At 40.6% G+C, this 12,512-nt stretch overlaps 1 protein-coding gene across 4 annotated transcripts in view; it reads left to right on the top strand.

Moving 5' to 3' along the window:
• The window catches only part of ZNF605 (zinc finger protein 605), a 32,899-nt gene extending 20,808 nt beyond the window's left edge, over positions 1-12,091 (top strand). For 3 of the 4 annotated variants that reach the window (XM_037733159.1, XM_037733160.1, XM_017513634.2), the window contains one exon: positions 6,083-9,706. In XM_037733159.1, coding sequence (XP_037589087.1) covers positions 6,083-7,872 — 1,790 coding nt within the window. In that variant the 3' untranslated portion in view covers positions 7,873-9,706. Of the gene's footprint in view, positions 1-6,082; positions 9,707-10,621 lie in introns of those variants that run through there. The other variant, XM_037733161.1, reaches the window with a different exon arrangement.
• The last annotated feature ends 421 nt before the right edge of the window (positions 12,092-12,512 follow it).

Here is a 12,512-nt window from a genome sequence, read left to right as displayed (position 1 = left end):
TTTCACCATGTTGACCAGGATGGTCTCGATCTCTTGACCTCGTGATCCACCCGCCTCGGCCTCCCAAAGTGCTGGGATTATAGGCTTGAGCCACCACGCCTGGCAGGATGTATCTTTTCTACATGGAATTTATGATGAAATGTATCCCTCTTATTCACTGGCATGGATGGCTGACCATTTAGAACTCTGCTTTCTTGGTCAAGACTCTCTATATGAATTTATGATTTTTTCTTGTTTTAGGTAACACTGATTACCTTTGAGTTTATTTAAACTTGAAACGTTTATTATTTTTCTCCTCTTCCTCTCATTTGATATATTGCTGTTTTAAACCCACAGAGAGTAGAAGATGAACCCACTGATATAGAATGAAAGTCTAGGCCAGGCAGAGTACCTCATGCCTGTCTGTAATCCTCATGCTTTTGGGGCTGAGGGGAGGGCAAGGCACCACAGTCGCTTAAGGCCAGGAGTTTGAGACCAACCTGGGCAACAAAGCAAGACCCCATGTCTGCTACTACTACTAACTTAGCCAAATATGGTGGTGTGTGCCAGCTACTTGGGAGACTGAGGTGGGAAGATTGCTTGAACCCAGGAGGTGGAATCTGCAGTGAGCCATGAGTGTGCTAGGCAACAGAGTGAGACCTTGTCTCTAAAAAACAAAGACACACTCAAAAAAAAAACCCACTACCTTAAATATAGTAAGGAGATTTTGCTTCTTACCTTCCTCAGTACAGACTAAGAATTTTCAAGTCAATTCCCAATGCATCTTTCTGGTACATTTGATGTTTAACTTCTCTAAAGCTTCTCTCTTATCACATCAAATAGTCAGGTGGGTTTAAGTTCCCCATTACCTGCTGAGTGATAATCTCCGTTTATGTTGAAGAACCTCATGGTATGGGAACGTTTTATCTATCCAGTTATTTTTCTGTGCCCAAACGTCATTAATAACTCCAGTTGAACTAGATTTTTACACACTAGTCTTCTGAAATTTTTCTCTGCACCTGTGCCTTTGATTATGGTATACTTTTCCTAAGGTAGACTTCACTGTGAGCCTTTTTTTTTTTTCAACTCCCATGAATGTTCCTTAACTCACAGATTTTTCTGAAATCTCTACCCACTTAGCACCCATAATATAGTAACTCAGGCCTGATAAGACATTATCTGAAATTGCTAAAACAACTAGGTCCTAAGGTTTTTTTCCCCATAAGAGAGATAGCAAGTAACATAGTCTGTGTTCTCTGTGGAATTTGTGGTATGCACTTATTTGATTTTTAAAAATTGGTTATTATGGAGCCAGATAAGGAGGGGCCTTATTTACCAGATGTCACTTCAGTAGAAAAGTTTCCATCTAAGCATCTACCTTGGGAAATATTTATTTTTATTTTTTGAGGCAAGGCCTTACTTTGTCACCCAGGCTGGAGTACAGTGGCACAGTCACAGCTCACTGCAGCCTTGACCTGTCTGGGCTTACGAGTTCCTTCCACTTCAGCCTCCCAAGCAGCTGAGACTACCACTACACCCAGCTAATTAAAAAAAAATTTTTTTTTGTTTTTTTTTGTTTTTGGAGAGATAGGATCTCACTATGTTGCGCAGGTTGGTCTCAAACTCTGGGCTCAAATGATCCTCCTGCCTTGGCCTCCCAAAGTGCTGGGATTACAGGAGGGAGCCTTAATGCACAGCAGGGAAATATTTCACATTACAGATGTCTAGGCACCATTCACATTGCTTTCTAGCTCTGAGTATATGTAGTTTGGAAAAGCTGTAAAGATAGATTTTATGTTCCCCTATTAATTTAGAACCACTTCTCACATGGAATGAGAAGAACTGAAAGGAAATAAGAGTCATGAAATAACTTTGTAGGAGCACAGGATTTTAATTTAGAAGATAATATAAAACCATAAAGTATTCAGCAATTCAGTATTTGAACATGCAGCATTTGTGTTAAAGTGCAAAATTAATTATCAACAGAATGATACAGAAAGGTACTTTAGAAGCTCAATGGTAAGTGAGTAATACTTATCCTACATATACTGAGAATTTGTTGTGCTGTGCAGTGGGGGTATATTAGCGAACAGTACAAATCTGTTTCCTGCCCTCATTCAGTTTGCATTCTACAGAGAAACAGAAGTAGGAGAGGATTACCTATTTGATAAGTGCTATGAAGGAAAGAAATAAAGGGTATTTGTTAGAGTGCCATCAAAATGACATTTTGGTGCATGTGACATGGTGGCTCATGCCTGTAATCCCAGTGCTTTGGAAGGCCAAGGCAGAAGTATTGCTTGAGGCCAGGAGTTAAGAGGCCAGCCTGGGCAACATAGCAAGACCCCATCTCTACCAAAAAAAAAAAAATTAAAAATTAGCCAGGCATGGTGGCACACAGCTGCAGTCTCAGCAACGTGCATGACTAAGGCAGAAGGCTCACGAGCCTGGGAGTTTGCATCTGCAGTGAAGTATCACCTCACCTCTGCACTTCCTGGGCAACACAGCGATGTCCTGTCTCTAGTAGTAGTTTATTAGTAGTAATAAAATATTACAGTTAAGTCTACACACACGCTATTTATTATTGTTTATCATTTAATTAATTTAGATAGACATATTTTTATTTTTACTTTTTTTTTTTTTTTGAGATAGTGACTCACTCTGTCGCACAGGCTGGAGTGCAGTGGCACGATCTCAGCTCACTGCAACCTCCACCTCCTGGATTCAAGCAGTTCTCCTGCCTCAACCTCCCGAGTAGCTGGGACTACAGGTGCGCACCACCACACCCAGCTAATTTCTATACTTTTAGTAGAGACGGGGTTTCACCAGATTGGCCAGGATGGTCTTGATCTCCTGACCTTGTGATCTGCCTGTGTCGGCCTCCCAAAGTGCTGGGATTACAGGCGTGAGCCATCGTGCCCAGCCTGGATAGACATATTTTTAATCTCATCTCGATGTGATTTTTCATTTAAAATTATTGCTTTTTTTTTGTTCCCACATCTTATAAAATAATTTTCTGTAAACTTATCAAGTGGATCTCATACTTGTCTACATATGACTCTTGCTTTTGATCTCCAGACTTCTTTGCATAGTCGTTTTCATCTCAATGAATAGTATTGTCATCTTTGTTTATGCTCAAAACACTGAGTCTTGTTTTAATTTTCCATATCAGCAGTCTGTGCTTCCTCTGAAAAAAAAATTTTTTTTTGAGCTGGAGTCTTGGTCTGCTGCCCAGGCTGCAGTGCAGTGGCACGATCTTGATCTTGGCTCACTGCAAGTTCTGCCTCCCAGGTTCAAGCAGTTCTATCTCAGCCTCCCAAGTAGCTGGGATTACAGGTGTGCACCACCACACTAAGCTAATTTTTGTATTTTGGTAGAGATGGGGTTTCACCATGTTGCCCAGGCCGGTCTTGAATTCCTGAGCTTACGCAACCCACCCACCTCGGCCTTCCAAAGTGCTAGGATTACAGGCGTGAGCCACTGTACCCAGCCTCTATTTTCTTTTTGATATGGGGTCTCACTCAGTCACCGAGGCTGGAATGCAGTGATGCACTCTCAGCTCACACAACCACAACCTCTGCCTCCTGGGCTCAAGTGATCTCCCCAACCTCAGCCTCCCAAGTAGCTGGGATTACAGGCGTGCACCACCACACTAAGCTAATTTTTGTATTTTGGTAGAGATGGGGTTTCACCATGTTGCCCAGGCTGGTCTTGAACTCCTGGGGTCATGTGATCCACCCACCTCAGCCTCCCAGAGTGCTGGGATTACAGGGATTAGTCACTGCAACCAGCCTGCTTCATCTGAAATTCTGATGTCTGAGAATTGGATCAGGCATTTTCCTCCTTAGAAAAGAGTAGCGTTTTTTTTACTTTTTATTTTTTGAGCCCGTGTCTTACTCTGTCTCCTGGGCCGGAGTGCAGTGATGCGGTCACATCTCACTGCAGCCTTGACCTCTGAGGCTCCAGTGATCCACCGTCTCTGCCTCTTAAGTAGCTGGGACTTTAGGTGTGCACCACCACATGTGGCTAATTTTAGAAAAAAAAAAAAAAAAATTTCTAGAGACAGGTTCTCCTTATGTTGCCTGGCTGGTCTTGAACTCCTGGGCTCAGGCAGTCCTCCCACCTCAGCTTCCCAAACTGCTGGGATTATAGGTGTGAGCTGCCACCAGGCCCAGCCTTGTTTTATATTTGAGACCACGCTAGATCTTTTCATCTTGCCCAGTACTTCCTGAGAATATTACCCTACAATTGTTCATAAAGAATATAACCCAAAAGTAAAGTAAATAAACTTTTAAAATATTCAATAAATACTCTTGTAGAAATCACAAACAGTTGTACTCACTGGATAAAAAGAAACCTGTCCTACTATACAAAAAATTATTGTGATTAGGAGTAATTTCCAATGATAGCATTACATATAGATACAATATATACTTAATAGATTCAATTATAGATCCAATTAAAGGGGGATGAATGTGAGGAAGTTAAATAAAAGTGTTGAGGCCGGGCGCGGTGGCTCAAGCCTGTAATCCCAGCACTTTGGGAGGCCAAGGCAAGTGGATCACGAGGTCAAGAGATCGAGACCATCCTGGTCAACATGGTGAAACCCCGTCGCTACTAAAAATACAAAAAATTAGCTGGGCATGGTGGCACGTGCCTGTAGTCCCAGTTACTCGGGAGGCTGAGGCAGGAGAATTGCCTGAACCCAGAAGGCGGAGGTTGCGGTGAGCTGAGATCGGGCCATTGCACTCCAGCCTGGGCAACAAGCGAAACTCCGTCTCAAAAATAAATAAATAAATAAATAAAATAAAATAAAATAAAATAAAATAAAAGTGTTGATGCTGAGCTCTGCAGAACTCTTGGATAATTCCAAAAGGAAGTTTTAGTGATAATGATGAAGTTATTAACATCACTGATATAAGTAATGATCTTGAATAAGAATACTTTATAATAGATGGCCAGGCGCGGTGGCTCAAGCCTGTAATCCCAGCACTTTGGGAGGCCGAGGCAGGTGGATCACGAGGTCAAGAGATCAAGACCATCCTCGTCAACATGGTGAAACCCCGTCTCTACTAAAAATACAAAAATTAGCTGGGCGTGGTGGCGCGTGCCTGTAATCCCAGCTACTCGGGAGGCTGAGGCAGGAGAATTGACTGAACCCAGGAGGCGGAGGTTGTGGTGAGCCGAGATCGCACCATTGCACTCCAGCCTGGGTAACAAGAGCGAAACTCTGTCTAGAATACTTTATAGATGCAACAATAGTACAAAAATTAATGTTTCTCATCTTTCAGGTATAAAGTTGATATTGTACATTCTGCATTATATCCCTTTTTCTATTATACCATTCAACAGTATATACTAATGTTGCTTTTTTATGTTCTTATTATTCACATTCTTAACCACATTGCAAAGCTTTCTGATGGTGATGTACTTACCTTTCTTCTTCTCTGAGCTTCTGCTACTAAGTAAGTTCTGGACACATAGTAGATAATCATAGATTATTGTTGAAAAAGTAAACTAATCACCTCAGTGTTTGATTGGAAATTGCTCCATCATCTCATGATCACTGTTCCTTGAGTATATTTAATATTTCTTATTTAAAAGTTCATGTGTTTAAACATTTGTAATTTAAAAATTCATTTTCTTTTCTGTTAAAATTGTCAATGCCCGGTGACTACACATTTGAGGAATTTTTTTTTTTTTTTTTTTTTTTGAGACGGAGTTTCACTCTTGTTACCCAGGCTGGAGTGCAATGGCGCGATCTCGGCTCACCGCAACCTCCGCTTCCTGGGTTCAGGCAATTCTCCTGCCTCAGCCTCCTGAGTAGCTGGGATTACAGGCACACGCCACCATGCCCAGCTGAATTTTTGTATTTTTAGTAGAGACGGGGTTTCACCATGTTGACGAGGATGGTCTCGATCTCTTGACCTCGTGATCCACCCGCCTCGGCCTCCCAAAGTGCTGGGATTATAGGCGTGAGCCACCGCGCCCGGGCATTTGAGGAATTTTTTTAAAATTGGGATTATGGTGCCATTTCAGAAGCTTTATGCAATAAGCACAATAATTGAAGGAATTACACAGTATGGTTCATTTTTTCTCTTTTTAGAAGTCTGGCTAGATAATCCCAAAACATGGCTCCAAGATAATCAAGACAACCTTAAAAGTACGGAGAGAGGCCGTAAGTATGGTGTTTTTGGAAAAATATTTAAGTCAAGCATAAACTTTGTTCATTTAGGAATGAGATCCCATACATGTGGCACGGGAGAAAAAAATCTGAAACATCCTTTTGATTTGCTTATTTCCAAAAATAACTATGAAAGAAAGAAAATTGATGAGCTCAGTAAGAAATTATTATTCTGTATCAAACCTGACAGAACCCATGGTGGAATAAAACACTGTGATTGCAATACATGTACAAGAACCAGCAGTAAAGAGTCATGGCTCATTGCAAATCATATAACACATACAGGAGTCTATTTATGCATGGAATGTGGCAGATTTTTTAACAAGAAGTCACAACTTATTATCCACCAGAGAACTCATACAGGAGAGAAACCCTATCAGTGCAGTGAATGTGGAAAAGCCTTCTCGCAGAAGTCACTGCTTACTATTCATCAAAGAACTCATTCGGGAGAAAAACCGTATGGATGCAGTGAATGTCAAAAAGCTTTTAGTAGGAAGTCGCTGCTCATTTTACATCAGAGAATTCATACTGGGGAGAAACCCTATGGATGCAGTGACTGTGGAAAAGCCTTCAGTAGGAAGTCACAGCTTAAAAGGCATCAGATAACTCACACAATAGAGAAACCCTACAGTTGCAGTGACTGTGGGAAAGCTTTCTCCCAGAAATTAAAACTCATTACACATCAGAGAAGGCATACAGGAGAGAAACCCTATAAATGTAGTGACTGTGGAAAAGCCTTCTTTTGGAAGTCGCAGCTTATTACTCATCAGAGGACCCATACAGGGAAGAAACCTTATGCATGTAGTGAGTGTAAAAAAGCCTTCAGCAGGAACTCACTTCTCATTAGGCATCAGAGGATTCATACAGGAGAGAAACCCTATGAATGCAATGAATGTGGTGAAGCTTTTATCAGAAAACCACAGCTTATTAAACATCAGATAACTCACACAGGAGTGAAGAACTATCGATGTAGTGATTGTGAAGAAGCCTTCTTTAAGAAGTCAGAGTTAATAAGACATCAAAAAATTCACTTAGGAGAGAAACCATATGGATGTATTCAATGTGGGAAAACCTTCTTCGGGAAGTCCCAGCTCCTAACACATCACAGAACACACACTGGGGAGAAGCCTTATGAATGCAGTGAATGTGGGAAAGCCTTCACCCAGAAGTCAAGCCTCATATCACATCAGAGAACACATACAGGTGAGAAACCCTATGAATGCAGTGAATGCAGGAAAACCTTCAGTGAGAAGTCAAGTCTCATTCATCATCAGAGAACCCATACTGGAGAAAAACCCTTTGAATGTAGTGAATGCAGGAAAGCTTTTGCCTGGAAGCCACAACTTCTTAGACATCAGAGAATTCATACAGGGGAGAAACCCTATGAATGCAGTGAATGTGGGAAAGCATTTGTTCAGAAAGTGCAGTTGATTAAGCATCAAAGAAATCATACAGGAGAGAAAACCTATGGATGTGGTGATTGTGCAAAAGCTTTCTTTGAGAAGGCACAGCTCATTATACATCAGAGAATTCATACGGGAGAGAGACCATATAAATGTGGCGAATGTGGGAAGTCTTTCACTAGAAAGTCACACCTTATGAGGCATCAGAGAATTCATACAGGAGATACATACTATGGGTGCAATGAATGTGGGACCACCTTTAACAGGAAGTCACAGCTTATGATACATCAGAGAAATCATATAATATAAAAATCATGAGTTTGGTGAATGGAGAAAGATTGTTATCAGATGTCATACTTTCTAACCCTTTTGAGGATGCATATAGGAGAGAAACCCTATTGAGGCATTCACTATTGAAAAGCTTTAATTGAGGAGTCAAGAGTCACTAAGCATAATTTAGAAAGGAGAGAAGTTTTTAAAAAGTAAACAATGTAAAAAAATTGTCTGTCAGAAGACACTACTCGTTACATATTGGATGCCTTGTTGAGGTGAAAACCTTATTAGTATTGTGATAGTACAGAAGCTTTTAGTCAAAAGTCAGCTTATTAAATGTTTAGAAGACCTAACCAGGAAGAAAATCTTGTTGTTGTAACAAGCAAATGAAAGATTTCAAGAAAGGAGTACTCACTGTACACTTGAGAATGCCTACAGAAAGGGAATACTGAATTTTATTTTAGAGGTTCATACTGAAGAGTAGTCATAATAATTTAAAGAATTTGACAAGCATGATGCTGTTGAAATAGTTCTGTAAGGAAGTGGTGTTCTTTATGTATAAATTATTATAAAAAGCAGTCAATTTTAAGTGTTAGTTGTATTGACTTAGGTGTGAGGACTTCTGCTTTCTGCTGTGATGGAATAACAAGGATCAGACTACCTCTCTTGCCTTAAACAACTAGAAGCTATATAATTAATATATAATGGTTTTTAAATATATGACAAGCACAGATTCGTGATCCCCAGGAAAGTGTAGACAGAGTGAGGTGAGCACCATGGTTTCTCAGCCAACTCCCTAGTGGCAGTTACTAGGTTGCAGTTCAGGGAAGGGAAACAGTAAGGTTGCTGAACTGAAGAGACAGGATTGGCAGTTGGGAAGGCCACAGTAGCTAGAATTTGCAAGGGAAAGTACTGGAGAGATGGGATCTTCCTAGAAACAGGGCTCTAGAAGTCTGCTGGGATTTCCCTGAGTCCTTTGGCTGAGTACTGACTTCCAGTGAGGCCAGGAACAGAAGCACTAGAAAGCAGTAGTCTGAACAATTCCTGGAACTCATGTTCTCAGCAGCCAGTGTGGAAACAAATTCTAACACATGGAGCATCAGGTAGCATTCTCAGAAGGGTTTTAGTAGTGAGACTAATTAGCTCTAGATTAAAAGCTACTCTGGACCCATAATGTCTGGCATCTAAGAAACATCTGGCATACAAAGAAGCAAGAAAATATGACTTATAACCCAGAGAAAAATCAACAGAAACCCAGAAAAGACAGAGGTGATGGGATTAGTAGACAAGGATATTACAATAGCTATTATAAATATAAAATAGAGGAAAACATAAGGTTGATGAAACCTGAGGTAAAAAGAGATACTTTTGATGTCCCAAATGGAACTTACAGAGATGAAGACAACTTCTGATTCTGTTAAAATCTCATGTGGAGAGATTAAATACAGAAGAAGGAAAAAAATCAGTGAACTTGAAGAGTAAGAATAAAAACTATCAAAATGATGTACAAAGAGAAAAAAAAAAGACTTAGAATAGGAAAACAGTTACAGTGGTGTAAAGTATGTGTAACTGGAGTCCCAGAAGGAGAGGAGAAAATAAAGAGGCGTGAAGAAGTATTTGAATAAACAGTGGCTAAAAATTGTCCCAATCTGATGAAAACAGTACCCCCACATATTCAAGAAGCTCAAATGACCTGAAGCAGAATAAATATAATTTATATCATAGCAGTGCACCTCAAAAACACTGATAAACAGAATAATTTTAAAACGCCTTGAGAAAAAAAGATAATACGTACCCCTGAACAAAGAATGGCCGCATACTTCCGGTGAGAACTGTGCAAGCTATGAGACAATGGAGTATTATCTCTAAATTACTTAATGAAAGAACAAACCCTGCAACCTATAATTCTGTTTTCATCCAAAAACATTTTCAAAAATGAAGGCAAAATAAAGACTATTTCAGACAAACCAAATCAAAGGTGATTTTATCACCTGTAGACCTGTCTTCAGGAAACATTAAAGGAAGTTTGAAGGCAGCAGGAAAATAATGCAAAGCTTAAGTTTGGGTCTGTACAAAAGAATGAAGTTCTGAAAATGGTGAATGTGTGGGTAAATACAAAAGATACTTTTCTCTTTTTAAAACCTTTTAAAAAGGGAATTGGCTGCTTAAAGCCAAAGTAATGATAACATATTTGGAGTTTATGATATACTTAGAAGTAAAGTATGATGACAATAACACTTATATGTGGTTATTGTTACTATTTTTTCGAGAGGGAGTTTCACTCTTGTTGCCCAGGCTGGAGTGCAATGGCACGAATTTGGCTCATCGCAACCTCCACCTCCTGGGTTCAAGCAATTCTTTTGCCTCAGCCTCCTGAGTAGCCAGGATTACAGGCATGTGCCACCACACGCGGCTAATTTTTGTATTTTTAGTAGAAATGAGGTTTCTCCATGTTGGTCAGGCTAGTCTTGAACTCTCGACCTCAGGTGATCTGCCTGCCTTGGCCTCCCATAGTGCTGGGATTACAGGCATGAGCCACCACACCAAGCCTGTGTGAATTTTTAAATATAACTCAATAGACTGCATCATCTGAGTCAGAAGCGTATTCCTTCAGGGCTCAGGGTAACTTGAATTTGTAGCAGGTACTTGACAGAAATTGTATGTACTGTGGATCTGCATGTGTGCTGAGTATCCCCTATTTCTTCAGATCCCTTTTCTCCCATTTTATGCTCTGCACCCCCAGAGGCTGTCTTCTAGTGACTGCTTCACTGGGGTTTCTTCATAGGTTTTAACAATGGGAGATACCAGAAAGAGATCACGTGAGAGGAGAAGAAAATTATTACCTTTCCCTTCCTCCTGCCTGGACCGTGGATTAGGCAGTTTCTGTGTTCCCGTAAGGATACAGCCCCCTTTGGGAAACCCCCATCTGTGGTGGTAGAGCTCTTTGTTTCAGTTGGCCCCATTCCCTCTCCATGATCCTCAGACGTAACTACTGCTGGTGCTTCCCCAGCCCACGGGGTGGGCTTCGTTCATTGTGAACATGTTTGTAAACAGTGCCTTTATTAACTATTCTTGAGTTAATCTTTTGAATGTGCCATTTTTTTTTTCTGTGCCATCTGTTAAATGATGAGCATTTAATAAAATTGTGATACTCGTTTTCGGTACAAGTGCCTCACAGGACATAAGCTGACATGTCCCAAGATTCCCCACAGTAAATGCCAGTATTTTCTATCTGTATCTTGACAATGCAGTAGAAATTATAACAAATGCAAAGTTCTTTGTGCTTTTCTGCTGCATATGTCAGCGGCTCTGGAGATTGTTACCACCTGCTGCATATATACATGGACTTGCAGTTATTACTAAGCCCCTCTTCAGTAATAGAAACCAAAACACTTCTGAGGTCTTTTACTACCTCTGGGTTAGCCAAACCACCTTCAAAATGTTTTGTTATTTAAGTTAAATATGCATGGACAAGAAACAAGATAATCAGTTCCTGAGTGGAGAAAAAAGGGAATGATGTACCACATTTCCCAGCACTCTAAAGTGTTACACTGTACAATTAAAATGTCCCAGTCTCATCATCTGCTGTTAGTCATTGTATATAATTCATGTAATCTGTAACCTGTGGGTAAGTCTTTACACTTTACTAGTCAGGATTACCGTAGAGACTTCGTCAAAGGCTCCATACCACCTTTCCCATCTGGCATAGTTCTCACCACAAATACTATGCTAGAAAGAAAATCAGCTTTTCTAAGATCAACCCAGAGTTACTTCACTTACAATCTTAATGGCGCTAATAAATTAAATTGAAGTAGACGCACCAAAGAAGCCCAGAGCAGAGGCCAGCATCCCCTGTCATTTTCTGAATTTCGCCTGTAGGAATTTTGCCTTCTTCTTCTGTCAGTCATCCCCTCCAGCTGGCACACAAACTCATTTGAAGGGAAGTAATTGCCACGGGGCTTCACTGCAGTGTTTTTCCCTTTCGCTGGGATTTGCATTTCAACCTGCATTTTGAAGATCTTTATGTATGTTTTCTATTTTGGACAACTCCAGGAGGCTTCATTCACATTGTAGTCTGTGTTAATATACTCATGTGTTGCTCTGCTCTGCTCTTTTAGAAATTAACTAGCAGACAAAATGAATATGGTGGGACCTTGGCATAATTTGAATGTAGCATTGTGAGTTGCCTGTGACTGTTTCTTCATAATTGTGCTGTAATCTATGTATGAAAATAAAATGGTTTCCACCACCAGGATTCTCCCATGGCCCCCTTTATTTTGCCATATGTTGAAGGGAAAGACCATTCTCACTCATTACCTGAGAAAATCTTATTCTCCTCATGAGGGCTGTCTGCAGCTTAGAAGTAGACAACACAAAATATCATCATTAACTCACAAGAATAAAATTCAAGTCAGTTATATCCAAAGTAAGCTTTCAACTGGGGGTGGTGCCTCACACCTGTAATCCCAGTGCTTTGGGAGGCCAAGATTGGAGGATCGCTTAAGCCCAGGAGTTCGAGACCACCTGGACAACATAGCAAGACTCATCCCTACAAAAAAAAATTTTTTTTAATTAGCCATGATGGGCTGGGTGTGGTGGCACATGCCTGTAAATATCAGCACTTTGGGAGGCCAAGGCAGGTGAACCACCTGAAGTCAGGAGTTCTCAACCAGCCT

The sequence above is a fragment of the Cebus imitator genome, unplaced genomic scaffold, assembly GCF_001604975.1.
Source record: "Cebus imitator isolate Cc_AM_T3 unplaced genomic scaffold, Cebus_imitator-1.0 Scaffold497, whole genome shotgun sequence".
Taxonomy (NCBI): Eukaryota; Metazoa; Chordata; class Mammalia; order Primates; family Cebidae; genus Cebus; species Cebus imitator.
The sequence above is the reverse complement of the archived record's forward strand: the minus strand, read 5'-3'. Positions and strand labels throughout refer to the sequence as shown.